Below are 24796 nucleotides of genomic sequence, written 5' to 3'. Positions count from 1 at the left end.
CTCGTCTGGGGAGCCTCTGGAAGGTTTGAGCAGAGGAGTGCCAGGTTCTGACATATCCTTTTAAAGAATTACTCAGGCCTCAACGTGCAAAACAGAACAAAAGGGACACGGATAGCAGCAAGAAGACTAGTTAGGAGGCTAATCTGCTCTTCTGGGTAAGAGACGGCTTTGCCTGGAGGGGAGGGGGGAACAGTGGGTGGATTCAGGATATACTTTGAAGGAAGAGCTTGCTAGATCTGATGTGTTGCATACGGAGAAAGAGAGAAAGGAACAGATAATCAGATGTACTATTATTAATATCCTCATTGTACAAATGAGGAAACCAAAGTGCAGAGAGTTGAAGCAGCCTGTGCAAGACCATAGCTAAGTGGATGGTAGAGCCAGCCTTTCCCCCAGACAGACACTGATATCAGAGCCTACACACTTTTTTTTTTTTTTGCTGTCTGCTTGGAGTTTATTTTCTACTTGGTGCAAGGCACAGGGTTATGGGCTGTCAGTAAGGCTCTCATGTGGCTTGGATAGTAAAGAATGGGGTCTTCTCAACTTCCTTTTTGGTGTTTTGCTGTTTTGATATTAAAGAACCCAACTGCTTCCATTGGCTGCAGTCTGCTTAGTCTGGGGCAGGGGAAGGAGGGGCGGGGCTCTGAGAAGCCTAGCGCCTCGGAAGGAAGCCTGGCAGCTGGCGGTGGCCCTTCAGGACGGGGGCCTGCCGGGGGTTTTGTCAGGCTGGCCGCCAGGCTGCTACTTGCCCACGGCTTCCCGAGCCAGGTCACAGGTGATCACTGCCGGTGGAGGCCTGGGCAGATTCTGAGTGCTGGCGAGACTCCAACACTGTGGCCACGAATGGGAGAGCGGACTTCCCGAAAAAGCAGCCAGCCCACCAGTGTCCAGGGTGGGCTTTGAGGAGACGGGGTGGAAGGGAAGGGCTTCCGCAGGAGCTGCGAACTGGAAGCGGAGCCCAGGTGGCGCCGGCAGTAGTCGTGCGTGGCCACGAGCGAGCTGCGGGAGGGGATGGCTGCCGCGCTTGTCCTCGTGGGTTGGTGGAAACCTCGGGGGCGACCCCTTGCGGGCCTCGGCGTTGGGGACGGGGGCGCTAGGCCACGGGGCCCATCTGCGCAGGAAACCGCGGGCGGCCGCTCCACGACCCAGAGGCACGGGGCCCAGAGCCTACACTCGTGATCTCTATTTTATATGCCAATCACAGGACTGGCAGCGGAGGTGGGGGAGTTGGGGAAAGCAAACTGAGGAGCTCCGGGTACCCATTTTCTGCCGACATAGCACCCTGTCACCCTCTTTCAGGGTCCAGGACATCCCAGACGTACCCCTATAGTCATCATACAGAAACAAGCACACAAGACAGTGGCAGACCTGACCCTTCTCATTACTAGCTCTTGTTAGATCCACGCAAAAATAATGGATATTTAATTCTTACAAGAAGACAGCTTAAAAGATTCAAAATTACAAAGAAAACTTTTTGAAATATATTTACACCCAATATCATTCACAACAAAGCTCACCTTAAGGTTATATATATATATAAGGTGCCAGTAAAAAGCATCTAGATTTGTAAGACATTTAAACAGCTTATTATCTGAGATACGGAGACAAACTTTTACAATTTTTTTTTTTTGAACAACTGTTTAAAGGAATACATTACTCAACCCAGTTCTGCATAAAATTTCTCCAAGCTTTATATGCCATTTCTGAGGTTCCTTACATAATAACAAATGATCAAAGCCACACATCAATGAGAAATACTGGTTCTTCCGGCTGTGGTAAAAACGACTGAAATAATACATGGAAACAATATAGCAAAGAAGTAAAATGCATTCATCTATTAGCAAATATTATTGACAACTCAGAGAAAACATTGTTGATTTTAAGAAACAATTCAGAAAAAATATACTATGTGGAAGCTTTGCTACGTTTGTATTAAATACAGATGTTCCTAACGTAAGTTATGTTAAAATCTAGATTCTGTTTCAAAAACAGGTACCAGAACAACTGTTTTTCTGAGAACCCACTAAAGAAACCATGTACTGAAGAAGATTCATGATCTTTAATAATATCAATGTATGGGAAAACTGTGTACATGTAACCACTGATGGAGCAGTTATTTTGGTGCCAATTTCTAAAAAATTCACATAAAGAGAATGTTTCAGAGATAGCTCCACACGTGAAATTCCTTCACGGCATCATATATCAGTAAGTTATTAAAGACGAAAAGTTTAAGTAAGAAGTCCACATGGGCTATGGGATGTCATCGATGTGAATAATTTTATGTTTTTTAAGAAAGCCTTTACGAGACAGTACACTGTTTATAGTACTTCGTAATAACATAGGGATGTCCTGGGAAATTTTTACAGCAATGAGCCTTTGCTGGCTATTTCATAGCAAAGTATTTGTAAGAGCTGCTCCACTTGCAAATGAATCATGGAATTTTCTTGTTAAAGACAAGAGCTGTAATTTGCTGAAATTTTCTATGATGACATGTAGCTGTCAGAATTATTCTACCAGCAGGCACTTTTGAAAAAATAAACTTAATTTGCCCTTTCAAAGATGACTTTTAGTAATGAATGAGGGAGGAACAAGTTTTCAAGAGAAACTCATGCTATGGAAAGAACATTTTGAAAATTGTTGTTTTGGGATATTTCATGGCTTCATGATTTCATTTCTGAAAATGACATAAGAAGTCTCAGATTGGAAAAATTTTTTAAACTTGGAAGTATGATTTTCTAATTTGCTTAAAAATCTTCCAAAAGAAGAATTTTAATAATTTTAAACCTATTTCTTAAAAATAACACCTTCTGATTAGTTTGTAAGACTTTTTGATTGACTATCAGAGAAAAGAGATATGTATTAACTAAATTTTATTTGCGTTGCATAATGGTAGATGGGTTAAAAATTGAGTATTGTGATTTATTTAGTTCAAATTATTTTGCCCTTCTTCCATTTTAATTTACATGTATTTGTACGTTTTCCACCCAGCAGCAACAGCCCTAAATATATTTAATACAGAACCAGACTAGGCTTCTCAGAGCCCCGCCCCTCCTTCCCCTCCCCGAGACTAAGCAGTCTGCAGCCAATGGAAGCAGTTGGGTTTTTTTAATTATCAAAACAGCAAAACACCAAAAAGGAAGTTGAGAAGACCCCACTCTACTATCCAAGCCACATGAGAGCCTTACTGACACCCCATAACCCTGTGCCTTGCACCAAGTGGAAAATAAACTCCAAGCAGGCAGCAAAAAAAAAAATAAATAAAAGTGTGTAGGCTCTGATATCAGTGTCTGTCTGGGGGAAAGGCTGGCTCTACCATCCACTTAGCTATGGTCTTGCACAGGCTGCTTCAACTCTCTTCAACACAACTACCATTTGCGTTGCATAATGGTAGATGGGTTAAAAATTGAGTATTGTGATTTATTTAGCTCAAATTATTTTGCCCTTCTTCCATTTTAATTTACATGTATTTGTATGTTTTCCACCCAGCAGCAACAGCCCTAAATATACTTAATACAGAACCAGACTTTTAAATCACATTATCACCAAATATTAAATCGATATTTAAAATCACACAACTCTATAAGTTTTTGTGTGCTATTAGTGAAATACATGTTTTAAAATATCATTGATTTTCATCCTTGTCTCATCTTTTCCTCCCTTTTCATGCATTTTATTCCCAGTTCTTATATTACTGCACGAACTAAGACTTCCAGTACAAAAGTGAACAGAACTTTTGTTTTTTAAAAAGCATGTTTACTGAATGCTTGTTGAATAATTTAAATACAATGAAACACACTCATTTTAAGTGTATATAGTTTAATATGTTTTAATAAATATGTGTACCCAAGTAACTACCACCACAATCAAGATATAGAAAATATCCAGCACCCCCGATTTCCTTCACGGTCAATCCTGACCCCTCCTTCACCCCACTCGCCACCACCTACCCTCAGGCAACCACTGCTGTGCTTTTCTCTATTAGATTAGTTCTGCCTACTTCAGTATTTCATATGAATAAATTAATATGCTCTTTTGTATCCGGCTTCTTTTACTCAGCATAGTATTTTTGAGATTCATCCATATTGTTATGTATAAAAGGAGTTTATCAATTTGTATTACTTAATAGCATTCCATTGTTTGGATGTACTATTACAACCGGCTTGTCCTTTCATCTGCTGATGGACATTTGGGTTGCTTCTAGCTTTTCATATACAAATCTCTGTGGAAACATACATTCCACAAAGAAATTCCTTACTTCATTTAGGTAACCACCAAGGAGTGGAACTGCTGGGTCACAGGGGGAGTGCATTTTTAACTTTAAGAGAAACTGCCCAATTATTCTCGAAAGTTCTTATGTCATTTTACGTTACCACCAACGATGTATGCAGGTCCAACTGGCTTTGTCGTCAGTCTTTTAAACTTTAGCTATGTGCGGGTGTATAGTGGGATCTCATCATTTTAACTTTGGAGTATGTTTATAATGTACATAATACATGAATACAATAGTACATACATAGTTTTCAAAATAAACTTATCTACATGTAAATATATGTTGATGGGATAGCTAAAAATGTACACCAATCAGGATACACAAGCAGAGCTTTGCACATACATAACCACCGTTAAGGACCAGGTCCCTGCCTTAAGTACTAGCCACTCCAACACACAGGAAGTTGCTTTTTCAAATACTACATTATGGTGGTTTTGAGGTTAAAAATGTTTTATTTTTTAAAAGAATCTCAGGAGGAGAGAGAACAATATCCTGCTTTCAGTTCCAAGTTCGATACCTGTCAGCAGAGGCTGCCTGTTTGCTGGGGCAGAGGGGAGACTGTGCTGCGTGTTTTTGCTCCAGTTTCACGTACCCTGTGGTGCTGGCTTTAGTTTCCCCCGTGATCGAAGTTCATTTCCACAGAGGGTGACCCTAAAGAAAAACACGTTTCCCCTTCCAGCACTGCCCCAGGAGGTGGCTGGGCCCCAGCAGTTTCTTGGGCACTTTACTTGCCGTCCACACTAAAGTTTAGGGACACTCATCTGTCATTTCATGGCTTGTTGGCAGAAAAGCAGCAGTGCAAATACCAAGAAGCCTCAGCGCTAAGTCCGTTTCAAGCAGGTCAGATGCCCAGTAATACGCGCAGTGTGACAGTTTAATCAGAGAATCGTGCGGTATTACTGCTTCTGCCTGAGAGGAGCAGACTTTTTTCTTTTCGAGAAAGCTCTTTTCAGATGGCTATTAGGTTGTTGAATGAGGAGCAGCACAAAAGCAATGGCGGCTCCTTGTGGTCTTTCAGATCATTAAAAGGTAACCCAGGTGGCAAAACCAGTTATCATTTCCTCAGCTACAGCAGATGAAAAGAGCAAGATTGGACACCAATCTGAGGCTACACGATGGCCAAACCATCAGCCAGAGCGAAAGAGGATTCATCAATCCTGCGGAAAATGAGGAATCAAAGTGATTACTTAGCATCGTGTGCGGAACCCAACCTGCTGATGTGACTGAATTTTTTCCTCTTCAGGCGTTGCTCTGGTCTTCCAAGGGTCTCACACTGCTAAACACCGATACTGTTTTTTTTCCCTCTCTTGTGGGACTTCCTATAGGGTGAAACTCTTGAGCTACCTGGAACTGGCTGGGGAAAGTAAAGTTGGGGTGGGGATGGGAGTTGTCAAGCAAATTCACAGCTAGAGCTGAAGGGAGTTAGTTCTAAGACATCAAGACATTGTTGGCAACCACTAGGAATCAACCATCTGAATGCTTGTTAGTTTCACTCCCCAGGAGAGTTCAAATGACACCTTTCTTATTTGGACAAATTTACGTTACAGTCTGTACCACCTGCCCTGCTCTGCTTGCCAAGAAAACGTGTAGCCTAAATCACAATTCCCCTAAAATGTGTAGCTGCCACCGCAGAAAAATGCTTCAGGTCAACAAACACTTTCTGCAAACATGCTGCTTCTCTCTTCTCATGGCCAGAATCAAACTGGCCCTGAAATGGGGGCCAATAGCAGCTCTGCACCATGGGGGCTGCTAGGAAGGAAGAGAGGGGCAAGAAGGTGAGTGGCTGTGAGCTGAGACTCTTGTCTTAAGGAAAGTAGACTTCAGAAGCTGCAAAGTGAGCTAAGGAGCTGCGTGGGTTATGGTTTAGATAGGAAGACGCGTCAATGTTGGAAATAAGGACAGTTTCCCACAGCAGAAGAAAGGCAACTGTAGATGTGGACAAAGGCCTTACTTATCTAGGCCCCTGCTGGAATTTGAAGGAATCGGACATCAGCTTCAGAAGGTTTTCTTTTAGCCTCCAGACCCTTCTTTAAATAAAAGTTGATCCAGAAACCCAGTAAGTAAAACAGATAAAAGGGGTATTGCTCTCCTAACCATCAGGGAAATGCAGGTCAAAATCACCATGAGACATCACCTTAAATAGGATGGCTTTTCACAAGTAATAGCAAAAAAATAAGTTGGTGAGGATGTGGAAAAATTGGAACCCTCCTTATACATTGTTGGTGGGAATATAAAATGGTGCAGCCACTATGGAAAACTGGAGTTCCCACAAAAAATTAAAAATAGAACTATCGTAGGATCTATGAATTTCAATTCTGAGTGTATATCCACAAGAAGTGAAATCAGGACCTTGAAGATATATCTGCACTTGTGCTCACTGCTGTGTTATTCACAATAGAAAATGTGGTATATGCATACAATGGAATATTATCCAGCCTTAAAAAAAGAAGGAAATCCTGCCATTTGCTACAACATAAATGAACCTAGAGGACATAATGCTAAGTGAAATAAGTCAATCACAGAAGGAAGAATACTGTATGACTCCCCTTACATGAAGTATGTAAAACAGTCCAACTCATTGAAGCAGAAAATAGAACAGCGTTGCTAGGGGAGGGAGAAATGGAGAATTGTTTTCCAATGGGTATAAAGTTTCTGTTATACAAGATGAGTAAGCTCTAGAGACCTACTGTACAACACAGCACCTATACTTAACAAGGCAGCACTGTGTACTTTAAAATATGTTCAGAGGACAGATCTCATGTAAAGTGTTATCAAAAAAAAAACAAAAACAGAAGAACACAAGGAAATTTTTGCAGGTGATAGATATGTTTAGTAACTTGGTTCTAGTGATGGTATCATGGATCATGCATACATCAAATTCTTCAAGATGTATATACATTTCAAGTGTGTGTGCAATTTTAAAATATCAAGTATGCTTCAATCAAGCAAAAAAGGGGGGGGTGTTAAAGGAAACAAAACCACTGTCTCAAAAAGATATCTGGGGCTTCCCTGGTGGCGCAGTGGTTGAGAGTCCGCCTGCCGATGCAGGGGACACGGGTTCGTGCCCCGGTCCGGGAAGATCCCACATGCCGCGGAGAGGCTGGGCCCGTGAGCCATGGCCGCTGAGCCTGCGTGTCCAGAGCCTGTGCTCTGCAACGGGAAAGGCCACACAGTGAGGGGCCCGCGTACCGCAAAAAAAAAAAAAAAAAAAAAAGAAGATATCTGCATTTCCACGTTCACTGAAGCATTATCTACAACAGCCAAAAAACGAAACAAGCTAAGTGACCATCAATGGATGACTATATAACGAAGTTGTGATCTATCTACCTATAAATAATGGAATATTATTCAGCCATAAGAAATGAGGAAATCCTACCGTTTGTGACAACAAGGATGGACCTTGAAGGCATTATGCCTCAGACAGAGAAAGACAAATACTGTATGATCTCACTTATATGTAGAATCTAAAAAAAAAACCCAAACAACAAGAACAACCCCACCAAACTCATAGAAAAAGAGATCAGATTTGTGGTTACTAGAGGTGGGGGGCTGGTGGAGGAATTGGAAGAAGGTGGTCAAAAGGTCAAACTTCCAGTTATAAGATAAATAAGTACTAAGGATGTAATATACAACATGATGACTACAATTAATACTGTGGTATGATATATAGGAAAGTTGTTGAGAGTAAATTGTTAGAGTTCTCATCACAAGGAGAAATCTTCCTTTTCTTTTTATTGTATCTATATTAGATGATGAATGTTAACTAACCTCTTGTGGTAATCATTTCACAATATATGTAAATCAAACCATCATGTTGTACACCTTATTCTTATACAGTGATGTATGGCAACTATTTCTCAATAAAACTGGAAAAAGAAAACTGAGGTTAAAAATGAAAGCAAACTTTTTAAAAAGTGAAAGGAAAAAAAAAACAGTCAAGTTGTTTTTAACCAAGTCTCAATGGAGTGCAGAATACATTTGTTATTAAGCTTTTAGTCTTTCTGGCTATTTACTAAATTAGATGTAATAACGTTTATCCATCATTGTAAAAAGAGGGTGTTGCTCTCACTTTAGGAGGCTTGGGGCAGGTGGGCTCACTGCTGCTGTTCAAGCTCCTTTCTCTCTCTAATTCAGCCCCTGAAGGGTCTCCTTGATGCATCCTTCAAAAACACTGTGGGAAATACATTTTAGGGGCTGTTTCATCCCTGATGTTACAAAATTCCAATCGTTCTCAACCACTACTGACAGTTTCTGATTATATATGTGTGGTTATTATGTCATGAGCTCCATGAGGACAGGAACCATGTCTATCTTGTCAGCCATTACAGTGGCTAGCGTAAGACCTGATACACACTAGGTAATCAACTAAAACAAAATTTTTTTTAATGAATTAGGGCTATGTTAGACCAGGCGTCACCACTACTACCCACAGGCCGATCTGGCCCACGACCTCTTTTTGCATGGCCTGCAAGCTAAGAATGGTTTTTAGATTTTTAAAAGATTAGGAAAAATAAAGAGAAGAATGATATAACTTGACACATGAAAATTAAATAAAATTACATTAAATAAAATTACATTACAGTATTCATCAATAGTTTTATTGAAACATTAAAAAAGTAAAAAGGACTAATAAGGAAATTTCAAAGTGCAATTTAAACACACACTCTTGAAAAACGTGCTCTGCCTGGCCCCATGCTTCCCACTGTGCCTGGCACTCCTCTTCTATGATATCTGCTCAGTTGATTTGTACAGAGACATGGATGAAATGAGACACCATGATGATACTGCTAATAACCATGACGGTGATAACAATAGCTAGAGCATGTCAGGCAGTGTACTAATGCTTATATTGATTTTCTCATTCAATTCTCATAATATCTTCACAAGGGACTATTACTACCTATAATTTTATAGCTGAAGAAAATGAAGTAGAGAAAGATCAGGTAATTTGGGATGGTAGGCAGAATGGCCTTTCCGAAGTGTCTACATCCTACTCCCTGAACACTTGGGAACATGTTACTTTACATGGCAAAAGGACTTTGTAAATGTGACTAAATTAAGGGTCTTGAGATGGAGAGATTATCGTGGATTATCCTAGCGGGCCAATATAATTGCAAGGATCTTTATATGACAGAAGCAGAAGGGTCAGAGTCACAGAAGAAGTGATGATTCAGAAGTAAGAGTGATGCAGCCACCAGCCAAGTAATGTGGGCAGCCTCTAAAAGGCTGGAAAAGGCAGAGAATGGATTCTCCCTTAGAACCCCCAGAAAGGACACAGTTGTGTTAACACCTTGATTTTACTCCATAAAACCCATTTCAGATTTCTGACTTCCAGAATTGTAAGGTAATAAATATGTACTGTTTTAAGCCACTGAGTGTGTGTTAATTTGTTACAGCAGCAATTAGGAAACTAATACACATGTCAAGGTGACATGGCCATTAGGCCATGGATCAAGGATAAAACCCCCACACTGTGTGATTCCAGAACCTGCATCATCAATTCTAATCCTGGCAAAGGTGTTTAGTGCCTCCCCTACTGGAAAGAGAGTACTGAGTGAGATGAAGAGGCATCAATATTCTCTCCCAAGTCACCTTCTTGCCTCATCCATCACCAATCCAGCTACAAGAAGGGTTATTTCCTAGGTGGGGTTTTGTGGCAAATGGGGTGGCATTCCACGTGGACTACTTTAAACTGCTCCTCTGTTAAGTGTGTTTCTAGGTGATTTTGCCAATGGAGGAAGGTTTCCTTCTTACATGGAAGACCTAACTGCCTGTTTAAGTGCTTCACAACAGATTTCATTTTTTTTTTTTTTAATTTATTTTTGGCTGTGATGGGTCTTCGTTGCTGCGTGCAGGCTTTCTCTAGTTGCAGTGAGCCGGGGCTACTCTTCGTTGCAGTGAATAGGCTTCTTATTGCAGTGGCTTCTCTTGTTGCAGAGCACAGGCTCTAGGAGCGCAGGCTTCAGTAGTTGTGGCCCGCGGGCTCAGTAGTTGTGCCTCACGGGCTCTAGAGCACAGGCTCAGTAGTCGTGACACACGGGCTTAGTTGCTCTGTGGCATGTGGGATCTTCCCGGACCAAGAATCGAACCCGTGTCCGCTGCACTGGCAGGTGGATTCTTAACCACTGAGCCACCAGGGAAGTCACCACAATAGATTTCTTCAGAAGAAAAGATGTTTTTCCTCCTGGCTCCTGTATGAACTATCTACGGGGCTAAGTGCTCCAGCTTCTAGACAAGCACATTCGTCTCTTCACCTCCAAAGACACCACTAGTCACTGCTTACCTGGATGCTGAAGAAGGAGGTGGCACTGAAGGATTGGGTCTCATGAGCCATGTCCCATCCTCATGACCTAACTTCTCCAAGGTTCTTCCTCATCTGTAACGTGGAGATGATATTATCTGCTCCAAGCACCTCAGAAACTCTTCCTGAAGAACTATGAGTTTATAGGTGAGGAAATGCAACCTAAATTCTAAAACTTCAACTATGCAAAATGTGTATTATTTCCTTAACAGATTAGCTATTGCCACATTTTAACTTTATTGTCAGTTCAAAAACAAAGAAGTGTTGATGGGCTGGATGGAATTTTGTGACTCAGGCTTTTGGTGTCTGTGGGAGAGTGACAATGGAGAAGTTAGCTATCAGAGACACTAAAGAAATTAGAGAAAAATACTAGCTCAAAGGATAAACTCACATTAGAAAACTTCAAAGTATACAGTCTTTCTAGTGTTCAAGATTAAAAATTAGAAGTACCTTTCCAACAAATGGCCTTCAAAGCATTTGTGAAGAGATTATCAACATATTTAAGGTGAGGAATCCCATAAAAATCCAAGGGTTTTTAAAAAATCTCATTGTTGGCTGTAAGAGGTGAAAAAGGAGAAGAAGAGCATTTCATTTCTCTTCATCCTTAAGGATTCAAGTCAAATTGCAACTCTTCTCTGATGGTTCCGTAACCAGCCCAGCTGATGGGAATTGTTCCTTGCGGTGATATTTCTCGTCTCTGCCATTCAGATGCACTTGGCATTCACTGTCCTATGGTAAGAATCTCACTTGTGTGAAATCCAACTGGATGACAAACTACTTGAGGGGAGAAATCACATCTTATATGTACTTTGTGTCCTCACAGACCTTAGAATAGTACAAAGCACATCAGATCAGATGATGGACTGAGTTTCTAGAAAATTGTTGCCCACCCCTAAAGCACACATAACAAATTTACCCTGTGGCCTTGCCTGTGCTTTTAGTATCATCCCATTTGCTCCACCAATTCAACCCTCTTCCTTGATTTACTATTATATCTTTATTCTCCATCAGCTTCCTGTCTATAGATCAAAGCTAGGATCCTGCATCTTGATTTTGTAGTACCTGCTGTGGCATGCCATAAAGATCCTTCAGGACCAAGGCATCATTCTCCCAGCTGCTGAAAATGTTGGCAGATGATGCCTCTCAGCTGAATTGTGGTCTACGAACTTCCCTCGGCCCAAGAGAGCCACCGTACCCAAAGTTACACTCCTTCCTGAGAAAGTGTATATTTAAAAGTGTGAAATATAAAGGCCCTTGCCTCAGGTGGTTCAACTCTAATGGGTTTCCCCAGCTCAAGAATTCCCTGTGGGATTGCCTGAGCCCTTTATTCCAACTACCTTTCAGCTGAACCCCTCTACCCAATTCTATCTTATTTCCTTCATAGGTCAGGTTCCTGAGAGCCTTCTGCAATAAACTTCCTGCATGCAAATCTGTGCGTTAGAGTCTGTTTCCTAGGGAACCTGTTCTATGTCAGACCTTACACATAAATAAGGGAAAGATAAACAATGCCCAGAGCAAGAGGGATTGGGGAGGGATGCCTCACCTAACATCAAACTTCTGACCTGGCCATGGCTGCCAATACCTGGCAGGGAACACAGCCACCAGCCTGGCCATCACATGCCAGAAAAGTGATGTATGGCCACCTGTGTCCTCTTCATCAGTGCTACCCACTAGAACTTTCTTTGATGAGGGACATATTCTGTATTTTCACTGTTCAATATGACAGCCACTAGCTACTTGTGGCTACTGAGCACTTAAAAGGCAGCTCGTGCTACTAAGAAATTTAATTGGGACAAAGTGAGAGAGTGGCATGGACATATATACACTACCAAATGTAAAACAGATAGCTAGTGGGAAGCAGCTGCATAGCACAGGGAGATCAGCTCGGTGCTTTGTGTCCACCTAGAGGGTGGGGATAGGGAGGGTGGGAGGGAGGGAGACGCAAGAGGGAGGAGATATGGGAATATGTGTATACATATAGCTGATTCAGTTTGTTATACAGCAGAAAGTAACACAACGTTGTAAAGCAATTATATTACAATAAAGATATTTTAAAAATTAGTTTATATTTACATGTAAAGAGCCACACGTCTAGTGGCTACCGTACTGGACAGAGCAGCCCTAGATTATGAATCCAGCAGGTCTAGAAAGGCAGCGTCACAATAGCTCCAATTCCACCTGCCTTTACTTCCACCACCCATGACGTAGAAATACTTGGTCTGACTCCTTAGAAGTCTTCCTAATGAAGCATATAGAGGAACTGTGTGCTAGTAAAGTCTAATTGTTAAGTGGTCCAATAATTATTATGAACAATGTTAAATCTAAGAGCCAGAGAGCTTTGTTGTAAGTTTAAATTGACTACAACACATAAATCTATTCATGATTGCTTACCCTCATAGTCTTTTAATCTCCTGGCCCTTCAAGGAATTTATCATCTATATGGAGACACATGACATGCATTCGTGCACAATTTTAAGTTAAGAAACAGCCTCCACTTGACTATATATATATATATATATATATATATATAATATATGTATAAATTGGATTAATGCCTTTTTTCCCCATTTGGTCTGTATGATCTGAGGGCTTCAGCTTTATGTTTCATAATAAGAAAAGAAAAAAACAGCAAGAGATAGCTGCCCTTTAGAGGTGGGCAGGCTCATGGGTTGGGAACCCACGGGAGATCTTTAGTTCTGCCCTGTTCCTTGGACAAGAATGATCTCTTGTTACTAACCCAGAAATGTCAGATGTGGCCCAGGGTGAAAGCATATGGCTGTACCTGGGCAGGTTCATGACCATCCTGCAAAAAATGACTAAATGTGCATGCCCTGCAGACAAGGAGTCATTCGCATCATCTCGTCATCTGAGGTCAGCCCTTACAAAATCAGTTTGAGCCACTGAACGGGACTGAAACTGAATTCTATGCAAGCTGAAAATGTTGTTTACTTAAAGCCCAGAAGCCTTTCATGAGAAGAATCCACGGACAGGAAATGGTAGTTAAATTTATACATTTTTCTTTCTTGTTACAATTTTATATTTTCTGAGCAATTTAATGAAGACTCCAGAGAAAAGAATTAAATGTCTGCTGGTTCAATTACCAAATAATGAAAAGGTGGAAAGTAGCACCATGTACTGTGTGCCGAGAGGCTACTGAGGCCTATTCTTGGTGTGAAAATCTTTTGTGTGCTGCTTACACTCTCCTTTGCCACCCACAAATTGTACAGACGAGTGTCAGCAGAAGCAGCAGAAACCAAGAGCTGGTGCAGACCATCCTCTGCAAGGGTGAAAGGCCTGGCCCACGGGGGGACATCTCATGACACCCATGGCAACAGCGAGGAGTGCGGCGGAAGCCATGGTTTCCATCAGGAGGGACCAGGCTGTCCTTAAAGCCATGCTTTGAGAAGATTCTTACCATCCCTGGCCCTGAATGCATTCTTTTTTTTTTTTTTTGCGGTACGCAGGCCTCTCACTGTTGTGGCCTCTCCTGCTGTGGAGCACAGGCTCCGGACGCACAGGCTCAGCGGCCACGGCTCACGGGCCCAGCCGCTCCGTGGCATGTGGGATCCTCCCGGACCGGAGCACGAACCCGTGTCCCCTGCATCGGCAGGCGGACTCTCAACAACTGTGCCACCAGGGAAGCCCTTCCTCTTTTCTTATTTAGAATTCCACATTTAAATCTTATTTAGAACTCCATAAAGAGAAAAAGTGAGGTACAAAACTGGGTGAAGACATTTTTCACATGTATAACTGAATAGAATTAATATCGAGAATATAGAAATCATTTCTACAAATGAATTAGAGTTAGTATAACGATTCAAAAGAAAAACTGTCAAAAAAATTGTAACAGGTATTTCACAGAAGAGAAAGTACAAATGGCCAAACACTGTGCAAAGATACTCAAAGTCATTAGTGAGTAGAAAATACAAATTAAAACCACAATTATGTAATAAACACCAGATTGGCAAGAATTCCAAAGCCTGACAATATCAAGTGTTGACAAAGTTGGAGAACAATGGCACTCTCGTTAACTGCTGCAGGGAGTAAAAATTGGAACCACCACTTTGGAAAACAATTTGGCATCACAGAACAGAGGTGAAGGTATACATGCCCTATTACCCAACAATTCTACTCTTGGGTATATATTGAGAAACTCCAGCACAGATGCAGTGGGGAGTGTGTATAAGAATATTCATAAAAATACTTTTACAATGGAAGCCATCCAAAGTCCGTCAACAGCTCAGTGCACTGAGCGTTTCATATAATAGAACGCTATCCAGCACTGAAGAGAAGTAAACAATGGCTGTATGCATCAACAAAATGACCCTCAGGGGCATCATCCTGGGTGAAAAAAGCAAATTATAGGGTACATACATTACGATTCCATTTATGGAAAGTTCATAAAGGATATGTTGTTAGGGACAGAAACATATGCGGTAAAGAACAGTGAGAACGTGATTAACAAAATTTAAAGATAGCGGTTACCTCTATTTAGGGCAGAAAAGAGACGTGATCAAGACAAGACACATGAACCTTTAATGGAAATGCTAATGGCCTATCTCTTAAAAGACATAGCTGGGACTTCCCTGGCTGTCCAGTGGTTAAGACTCAACATTTCCACTGCAGGGGACATGGGTTTGATCCCTGGTGAGGGAACTAAGATCCTGCAAGCCACGTGGCATGGCCAAAAAAAAAAGACGTAGTGGACACACATTCATTGCATTGTTATTCTTGAAACATTTTACAAATGTACACATTTTCAAGTATTAAAATGTACACATTTTACAAATATTCTTTTGTGTGCACCTAATAGTTAATAAAAATGACTCCTAAGAATTGGTACGTAAGCAAATGACCAGAAATATTTTATCCAAGACTTGTCAGAAGAAGAGAGTGTAAGAACATGCCAGCCATCAGGCCCTGGCAGTCTTTCCTTCCGAACATGCCATACTGTCTACTGGTCTCCGGCTCCTTCTGGGTCATTCAATCCAAATCCAGCCATCACTCAGAGCTAGCACTTGTCCCAGGTGGGAGGAAAGTTCCAGGATGCTCCTCAGAAGCAGCAGCCAGGCTTCCCTCTCTATCTGCCATTCTATCCCTCATTTAAATGCAGGCCTTCTCCAGGTGTGGATGACAAGCACACTACCCTGTGCATGCCCGTGTACACACACATCCAGCTCTGCAGCTTGACTGGGCTGTTATTACATCCAAATATTACTGAAAGCTATTATTACTTGACCCTTGACTTATTCTCCAATATTTGTACACATTTTATGAGGATAATGGAGTACCATATTTAAAACAAAGCATCTCCCTGTCCTCTAGTCAGAACCTGAAATCTGAAAAAGAAGCACAGACATCTGCCCGTGCTCCAACTACAATCAGGTAGCAACAGTCCCTTAAACCAAAATTGAAATTTAACGTGAGTGGTGCAGTTATTGTCAGTACAGCATTTAAGAAAAAAAATAAACCTAGCTCCAGGGATGTCTGACTCCTCACCTCAGTAGGTCATTAAAGATAAGACAGCATTCATCTCCCCCAGGCCCAAGAAAGTTCTGTTATAATTTTAGTATCGTGAAGAAATTTTTAAAATAATTGTTTTCATATCAATCACTACAGTGAAGGTGGGCTCTTTCAGGAGTAACATCCCAACAAGAAAAAAACCTCAAGACTGGTAAAACAAAAATTCTTCTAAAATGACCTATGTGAAAGGTCCATCACTTAGACCCCTGAAGTCTACTGAAGACCTAGTTAGTAATTGCCGTAAAAATACAACCACTTACCTCAGCATAGTGTGCTACTGAACTGGCCTCAACTGCATAGACTCTCCGAGCTCCGGCCTGTACAGCAAAAAATGACAGTATTCCTGATCCACAGCCCACATCTAGAACAACCTGGAAGGAAAGGAAAAGACAAAAAAAGGGGTGAACACACAAACTGGAGCTTAGCTGCTGGCACCATGCCAACTTTGGGCATTGTGATCAAAGTACTAGCTTTGATTTTTACAAGTGGTCTTACCTTGGCCAAGTTATGAATCTCTGTGAGACTTCTTTTTCTCCTATGTTAAATGGGGTTAATAATACCCACCTTTTAAGGTTTACTGTGGGGATTAGTATGAAGTGTATACAAAGCACTTAGTGTATAATTGGTGTTTTTCAAACGATTGTTATCATTACTACAGTTTCTTTGTAACATGGTGTACTTTTAGGATGTTTAGGGCCAAGAAAAGTAGTGGGTCATGAATGAATTTGCTTACCCTACCTGTCAGCATGAACAAAATGAAAACTGTCTCAAATAATGTTTAGCATTATATACATATATACATATGTATATGCATATTATATGTGTATGTGTGTGTATATATATTCAGGAAAAATTGAAGACAGTCTTTAAAAATCCAAAAGTGAGATATGTGCTTTTTTTTTTAGGCCCCCTCCAAAAAGTTGGGGAGGTTTATATGGAGGGTAGGAGGGTATTAAGACAGTGGACACACAGAATTTACAGAAACTTCTATTCTCTGTTCAGACCTACGACTTCAATCAGAAAGACCACCGTTCACTGGCACAAAGGGACCAACCAACATGTGGACCTGCATGCTGCGAGGAAGAGAAGGACAGTATGGATTGGGGCCCTGGCCCCAGGCACAGCTGAAGCTGAGGTCTGAAGCTCAGTCTGATCACTCAAATCTCAGGCTCCTGGATTTCTGTCTCATCAGTGACTTTTATTCTTAGCATCTTTTAGCACTAGCATTGAGCAAGGCATTTCACTTGGCTCTAAATCCTCACAATAAATGTACGAATAGATAGCATTATGATGGCCACTTGTGAGATGACAAACTGAAAATCACAGACACTGAATGAGCCCAAGTTCACCTAGCAGTAAGTAGGGGAGCCAGGAGTTGAATCTGGGCACTTCTGCCTTCCAAGCTCATGTTCTATAAAATCACATGTTGATCATTTAATTTCACTTTTATAAATCTGATATTTTAACCCAGCAATACCAACAGGCAATGAATGACAAGGAAACACAGTATTACTTTTTTCAGGAAAATTTATAATAGTTTTTCTTTTTTACTTTGATAGTAGGAAAATTTTTCCAAAAAATAGGGAATATCAGAGGTTGTGCATGTGCGTATCTGTGTTTTAACTGCAGTACCACACTGTGCTGGCACAGATACGGTGCCATTATTCTAAGAGAACATGCTGTTAGTGATGGGTTCACGGTGCTCACTCATATTAATCCTAGAGCTGTGGCTGTATTCCATATGGTCTCCTAGGGTTTGGATAATTAGGAGCATTACTAATTTAAAATGTCACCCAGTCTCTGGAATTTGCTGTCAGGCTGTCTACACTTTTAGAAATACCACCATTCACTTCTCCTCATCCTCCCTAGGAAATACTTCATCTTCACATGGTCCTGGGTTTATTGAAAGAACACCCATGACAGCTGTCTAGAGAGAGGAGGCTGTAGGTTGGAGAGTGCAATCCATGGCCCCCTAAAAAGATGCACCATATCCAGAAGAACCTTTCCAGAGCGTTCTTCAATGAAAAATATAATAGGACTTCCCTAGTGGCGCAGTGGTTAAGAAGCCGCCTGCCAATGCAGGGGACATGAGTTCGAGCCCTGGTCCGGGAGGATCCCACATTCCGCAGAGCAGCTGAGCCCGTGTGCCACAACTATTGAGCCTGTGCTCTAGAGCTAGCGAGCCACAACTGCTGAGCCCGCATGCCACAACTACTGAAGCCCACACGCCTAGAGCCTGTGCTCCACAACAGGAGAAGCCCCCGCAATGAGAAGTCCCCGCTCGCTGCAACTGGAGAAAGCCCGTGCAGAGCAATGAAGACCCAATGCAGCCAAAAATAAATGAATAAATTTTAAAATATAATACCTTAGATACTATGCTCAGTCCAAAATATGGATACAAAATTAAGATACAATAGAAATTGCACCTGCTTGCTCTGGTGACAGTCGTCCTAGAAATGTGTGAAGGGAACACTTTGTCTCTTTTATTAGGGTGTCATGAAGCACATCTTAGAGCAGTGTTTTTCACTTCTCTTAACCCTGCAGACTAAAAACCAAAGAAACATTTTACCACTGGGAGAGAGACAGCAGACAGAGAGAACAGGGAGAGAGAGAAAAATTCAGAGATGGGAGGGAGGCTGATACGGTTCAGCTTTTTGCCAAATTAGTCCTTTTGGTAGGAAGATGCATTGACAGGCCCAGACCCTACCTAGAGAAGAGCCGAAAAATTATGAACTGTTGTCCAAATACCTTATTTCAATAACGAATTTCAAGGTAAAACAACCTTATTCATTTGGCTATTTCAAAACAGAGCATAGCCCTTGAAAAAGAATCTGATCTTTTGCTAGCATTACCCAGATAATGCCCTCTGTTTCCCGCTTGTGTGTATATTTAAAAAGTTAACAAGTGAATTTTCAGTCTGGGGCCTGTAGGAGAGGGAGAGGAGAGGGAGGGACATTTTGCCCTGTCTATGTAAGCCATGAAACGTTGGAAACAAAGCTGAGGAAGGCTGAGAATTTATTCTCTGGTGAAAAACAAACAAGTCCAAGCAAGTATTTAGGCTCTAATGGAAATACACTCTTTCAGCCCTTTCCAGCTGGGGTTTCCCAGGTTAGGAGAAGACAGGACATAATTATGTTACACCGTCTTATTTGGCACCTCAGGAAGCCTTGGAGCTGCCTCTAATCACGTTTTCTTGTCCTCACAGAAGATTATATTGAGCCCATGTTTTATTCTACCATTGGTAGGCCATCACAGAACTGGGTCTGTTTGAGGACCTTGGCAGACATTAAGTTATACTTTCTTATCCTAGGGAAAAGTATCTCACCTCAGACAGAGGCAAAAAGAGAGTAATAAAATCCTCTTCCACGTGTAAAGCAGTTTCCAGTCTCCAAAGGACGTTCCCCAGACACTACCTATTTGATCCTCATGCTCCGCCGGGATGGAGAGTAGATAGTTACGTCCCCGTTGTACTGAGAAGGAAACAGGCTTGGAGAGACTCTTTCCAGCCCAAGGTAACGCTACTGGTAAAGGGCAGAGCTGGAAGAGTACCCAGTGCTCGGCTGTCTGTAGCACCATGGCCATCCTTCTGTGAAGCAAAAGATGGGAGGAAAGGGTGGACTGTGAAGAGATGTAAATCTGACCACACCACACTCTAAACACTTCCGATGGCTCCACGCTATTGGCCTCCGGCTGGGATCGCCCAAGAGAAAAGACAACAGGAGGTCAGAGGGAGTGAGGACAGTGCGGTCAGAAGACTTATTCTCCTGGCTTCCTCCCGCCCAGGTCTCCATGGACTGGCTGTGTCCCCTCTACCAAAGGCCACAGCCCTTGCTGGGCTTCCATCTCTTAGAGCTATGACTATTCTCTCAGGTTTCCAGTAACCTCCCCTTCCCCCTCCCCCTTTAGGTCAAGGGGTGATAACAGGTCCCCACTCTTGGTAGTGCCAGGGCGCTTCACCGTACCATGTTGGTTCCCTGTACTCTGCCCACGTCATTGTAAATGGTCCTGTTATTTAACTCTGCAGGAACCCTGGCTGATACATCAACTCATCCTTCAGATCTCAAATAGCTCTCCCTCAGGGAAGACTTCCTTAGCCTTGGCTCCCCTCCCAGGCTAAGTAAAGTCCTCCAGCTCTACGCTTTCTTTTTTTTTTTTTTTTTTTTTTTGCGGTACGCGGGCCTCTCACTGTTGTGGCCTCTCCCATTGCAGAGCACAGGCTCCGGATGCGCAGGCTCAGCGGCCATGGCTCACAGGCCCAGCCACTCTGCGGCGTGTGGGATCTTCCCGGACCGGGGCACGAACCCGTGTCCCCTGCATCGGCAGGCACACTCTCAACCACTGCTCACTTACTCAAACCCTTCCTTCATAACATTCATCACAGTTATAATTTTTCATTCAAAGAGGGATTATTTGATTAATTTCTGCTCCCTCCCCTTCATTAACGGAGAGACCTCTATCTGCTTCTTGGTCACTACTGAATCCCTGATATAGCATGGGGTCTGACACACAGTAAAAACACTCACTAAATCTTTGTTAAACAAACTGAAAAATAAAAATGTGTCTCACTACCACAGATAGGGAACAGATTCATGATCCAAAAGATACAGCGCGAATCTGTTACCTCCTTAAGAAAGTACCTTATACCAGCGTAACGCATCCTCTTCAATCTTGTGCTCTTAAGCATCCTTCAAAGGATGACTTTCTTTGGACATTGTCATATTGTCAGTACATTACAATCCAGTTAGCTCTGGTATACAATGTTCCTCTAGAGAGAGAATTCATCCTCGGCTTCCCCTGGATACACAGGCACTAACTATAAAAATGGCTAATTTGGGGCTTATATGGGGCAGCACCAGAAAATGGTATGAAATTCTTGTCAGGACTAATGGGGAAAAGTCAACAATTGATCCATGTAACAGTGGCCAAAAGTTCTGTGAATTTATTTGTAAATAAAATTTTTGAAGTATTAAAAATATAAGGTCATTTTGCTTGTACAGATGATTTTAATTACATGCTCTTATGGCTTCCTAGGCAAAGAAATCCTGCAAAAATGTCTGAACAGGTCTAACAAGCCCCAAGAGGATTCAAAGCTATTTATTTGGATTCACTAGGTTAAAATTAACAAAGAACATCCAGGTCCTTAAGAAAACATGAAACGAAACTACCCTTGACTAATAAAGTAAAAATAAATATGTACCATTATTTTTATACTTATTATGTACTATGCTTGCTTAGTACTTTTACCTTATTTACTCATGATGACAACTATCTAATGTGGGTACCATTATTTTCTCCATGTTGCACATAAAGAGACTGAGAATCAGATGGAGTTGAAGTCATACACTTAATAAATGGCAGAGGGGCTTCCCTGGTGGCACAGTGGTTGAGAGTCCACCTGCCGATTCAGGGGATGCGGGTTCGTGCCCCAGCCCGGGAAGATCCCACATGCCACGGAGCGTCTGGGCCCGTGAGCCATGGCCGCTAAGCCTGCGCGTCTGGAGCCTGTGCTCTGCAGCGGGAGAGGCCACAACAGTGAGAGGCCTGCATACCGCAAAAAATAAAATAAAATAAATAAATGGCAGAGATGAGATAAAAACAAACGTACCTAGTTGAAACCCTATGCTCTTAGATACTCCCTTCATTTTCAATTCTATTTTCTGTGTAGTTCAGGCTACAGTAATGTCTGTCCTATTTAGCCTTCTTTTCACCCTACAGTTTTATAACTGTCTTCCAATACTGAGGTCCTGATTATCCCACACTCAATTCTTCCAGTTACGCCATTTATTATTTATTCATTCTTTCTTTATTTGCTTGAGCATATCAACGGCTGCTCTGAATTGCAATATCCCAACTGTCATTTCTGTATGCCTTATACTCCGAAATTGTGTCCTACCCACTTGGCACTGCCACAGCCATTGCTGCTTCTTCCAGCCATTATTTTATTATATCTGTAGATATCTCCACTGAATCACCCCAAGTTACAAGTACCCCATGCTCTTCCATTGTCATGTACTTTATCATCATAGTTACCTGCCATGGGCTCCCTACCCCACAGACTGCGCCCAACTATTCCAACATCCAAATTGTTGACCAACAGGGTGACTGAACAGCTTCCAAGCAGAAACAGAATGAGAGAACTACACAGCCTTTTGCGGTCCATCACATCTCTTCCTCTAGCGTTTGTCAAAGAAGGAAAATTCCAAATCACTTCAAGAGTTGCAGAAGACATCCCCTGATGGCCTTGGCAGCTTAGGCTTAAATCTTGTTCAGATAATTAGAACTTTCTCTATGGCAGAAGAATTCTGCTGTGATAGCTCCCCGTAAGACAGAACTCTGCATCTCTGTGCAGTGAAACTTGCTTTCAACAAAAGGGTTACCTGTATTTAAATAATGAATAAATAATACTTATGAGCACCCTTGTTTCATTCCACCCGGTCTTCTGGCAGAGGATAAACCCTTCACCAATCTTTTAACCACCCTTTTACCAGTTCTCCAACTATTTTTCTCTATTATTACAGAAAATACAAAGATGCTAATCACTCCTACCTTCTCTCTCCATGATTAACCCCCTTCATATGCTGCCAATAGACTCAGACTAGCTCACTCAGCTCTAAACCCTCAGGCACTCAATCATTCATCAGACATCAAGAGTGCCTTCTATTACCCATTGTGCCAAATGCTGCTAGATGCTGGGAATGCAAAGATGAAAATAACATGACTGCCTAGTAGGAAGAAGCATAATGATGTGTTACAGTGGCAAGGATAGTATTACATAATGGACCCAGTGAAACTATGAAGGAGGATTAGTCTCCTCTACCAAGGATTCTGGAAAGACTTCACTGAGATGACCCGAGGAGTGAAAATCAAGAGGTAAGTCTACGTGTGCCATGTGAATGGAGGGGGTGGCAAGAGCTCCAGACTGAGAGCAGTCTGAACAAAGGCACCCAAGAATGGTAGAGCCAGTCATGTCTGGGAGGCAGCAGATCTTCTCAGGAGCGTGATGCGTGTGTTAGAGGTACAGGTGGGGGGCATGGCTGAGAAATTAACATGGCAAGAGCAAAACCTGATGCTTGCTTGTAGATGGTCTTGTATACGACACTAAGAGCTTGGACTTAATCCTTAAGCAAAGAAGGATCGCAGAAGAGTTTTCAGTGGAAGAATTATCTCATAGTTGTGTTTCAGCAGCATCACAGTGGTGGCGTGGACTGGAGGGCACAGGATCAGAGGGTGCGGTGCAGACACTGGTGGTTCCGAATTAACATCAGTCCCTTCTTACTTCCTATCAGAACCTCACTTTCTTGAGTATTTATCCTCCTCTGTGCGGTTAACCATCCCCAGTCCCAGGGAGGGGATCCTGATTGGTCCAGGGCAATCGTAAGTGGTTCCGTTTCTCTTGCCAGTGATCACTACACTTGCGTGTGTGATAAAATGTTAATGAGACCTGAGGGGAAGTCTGTTGGGAGCTACTGGAAAGGTGTTCCCCCTTCTAGGACAGACGTAAGAAAGATGTTTCTTCTTTCTTGGACGTGGTTAAATTGAAATGTGATGCTCAGAGAAAATGAACTAAAACACCTCAGAATCATACTACCTCCAATATTTTAGCCAATTTAAGTAGGGATTTCCTCCCGCTGGAGGCCAAAGCTATCTTAACTGGGACAAGTAGGGAAACTAATCGGAAAACATTTGCAATCCTCCAGGAAAGATACAGTAACAATGAGAATAAAGAATCAGCTGTGGGACAAAGGGGAAGAGGAGTTGCAAAAATGCTGGATTAAAAGAAGCTAAAGAATTTGGAAACTGGAAAGGAAAAGAAAAAGTCTAGCCTGACTCCCAGGTTCCTGGCTTGGGGGATATTTATAACACCTTCAGTTTTTGTAGCATGCCAGAATGGAACGCTCGCCTTGCTGGCCGGCCAGAGTGGCCCTAGGAATTGCTTGTACTGGTCTTTGAAACATGGAGCTGAGTTTCATTGCTGCTGCTACAGCTGAAGGAGTTTGCTGCGGAGGCTTCTCCTGTTCCCTCACATTGCTCACGGGTACAATGAAACAGTGCCCACCTCACTCACACCCCATGCACTTTGTCCCTTGCCTCCTACCGCAGTGCCCTTGTCGCAGCTGAGGCATGGGGCAGGCACGACAGTACCCACTTGGCACGCATGCACGTGCACCATGAAGAGTAGGGAGTTAACACCCTGCGGGGGCGTGCTCCACCAGTGGGAGATGGCAGCCAATGGAGACGTCATTCTCCTTTTCTCCTCTGATGAACTGTTTGAAGACAGAGTGGCTTCATATGACCTCCCTGATGATGTCCGGTGACACCGAGTGATCAGTCTCTCATCGAGCTGTGGCAAGCTCAGTAACACCCTCTCTCACACCTGCTCTCCCCCTGTCTGCTCTGCCTCTCTCCTGCTCCACTGAGATTGCCCTCCCTAAGAAAATACTACCACGTAAGCCTTTGCTGCATGATCTGTGATTTACGGGACTGAGGCTAAGAAAATGGTGCTACTTAAACAAAATTCAACATGTTTACTGACATTTTTCTGTGATTCTGTCTTTTCTGGGTTTCTGAACTTCTAAATTCTAAACCTAAGCCATCACTCTGGAGTTGAGTGTGTCAGTACCTCAGATTTAGGAAATCAAGCAAAACGAAGATACAGGCACAAGCTCTTAAGTTCATCAATGCCCAATTCCTGGTTCAGTGCT

General features: G+C 42.3%; 1 protein-coding gene across 1 annotated transcript in view; it reads right to left on the bottom strand.

The window, feature by feature from the left end:
• LOC136125051 (histone-arginine methyltransferase CARM1-like) overlaps window positions 1–24796 on the bottom strand; it is a 162373-nt gene that overhangs the window by 63583 nt on the left and 73994 nt on the right. The window contains exon 5 of the mRNA XM_065879893.1: window positions 16355–16465. Within this exon, the coding sequence (XP_065735965.1) occupies window positions 16355–16465 (111 nt within the window). The remainder of the gene's footprint in view (window positions 1–16354; window positions 16466–24796) is intronic.

This window comes from Phocoena phocoena, chromosome 6 (assembly GCF_963924675.1).
Source record: "Phocoena phocoena chromosome 6, mPhoPho1.1, whole genome shotgun sequence".
Taxonomy (NCBI): Eukaryota; Metazoa; Chordata; class Mammalia; order Artiodactyla; family Phocoenidae; genus Phocoena; species Phocoena phocoena.
This window is presented reverse-complemented; position numbering and strand designations above follow the sequence as displayed.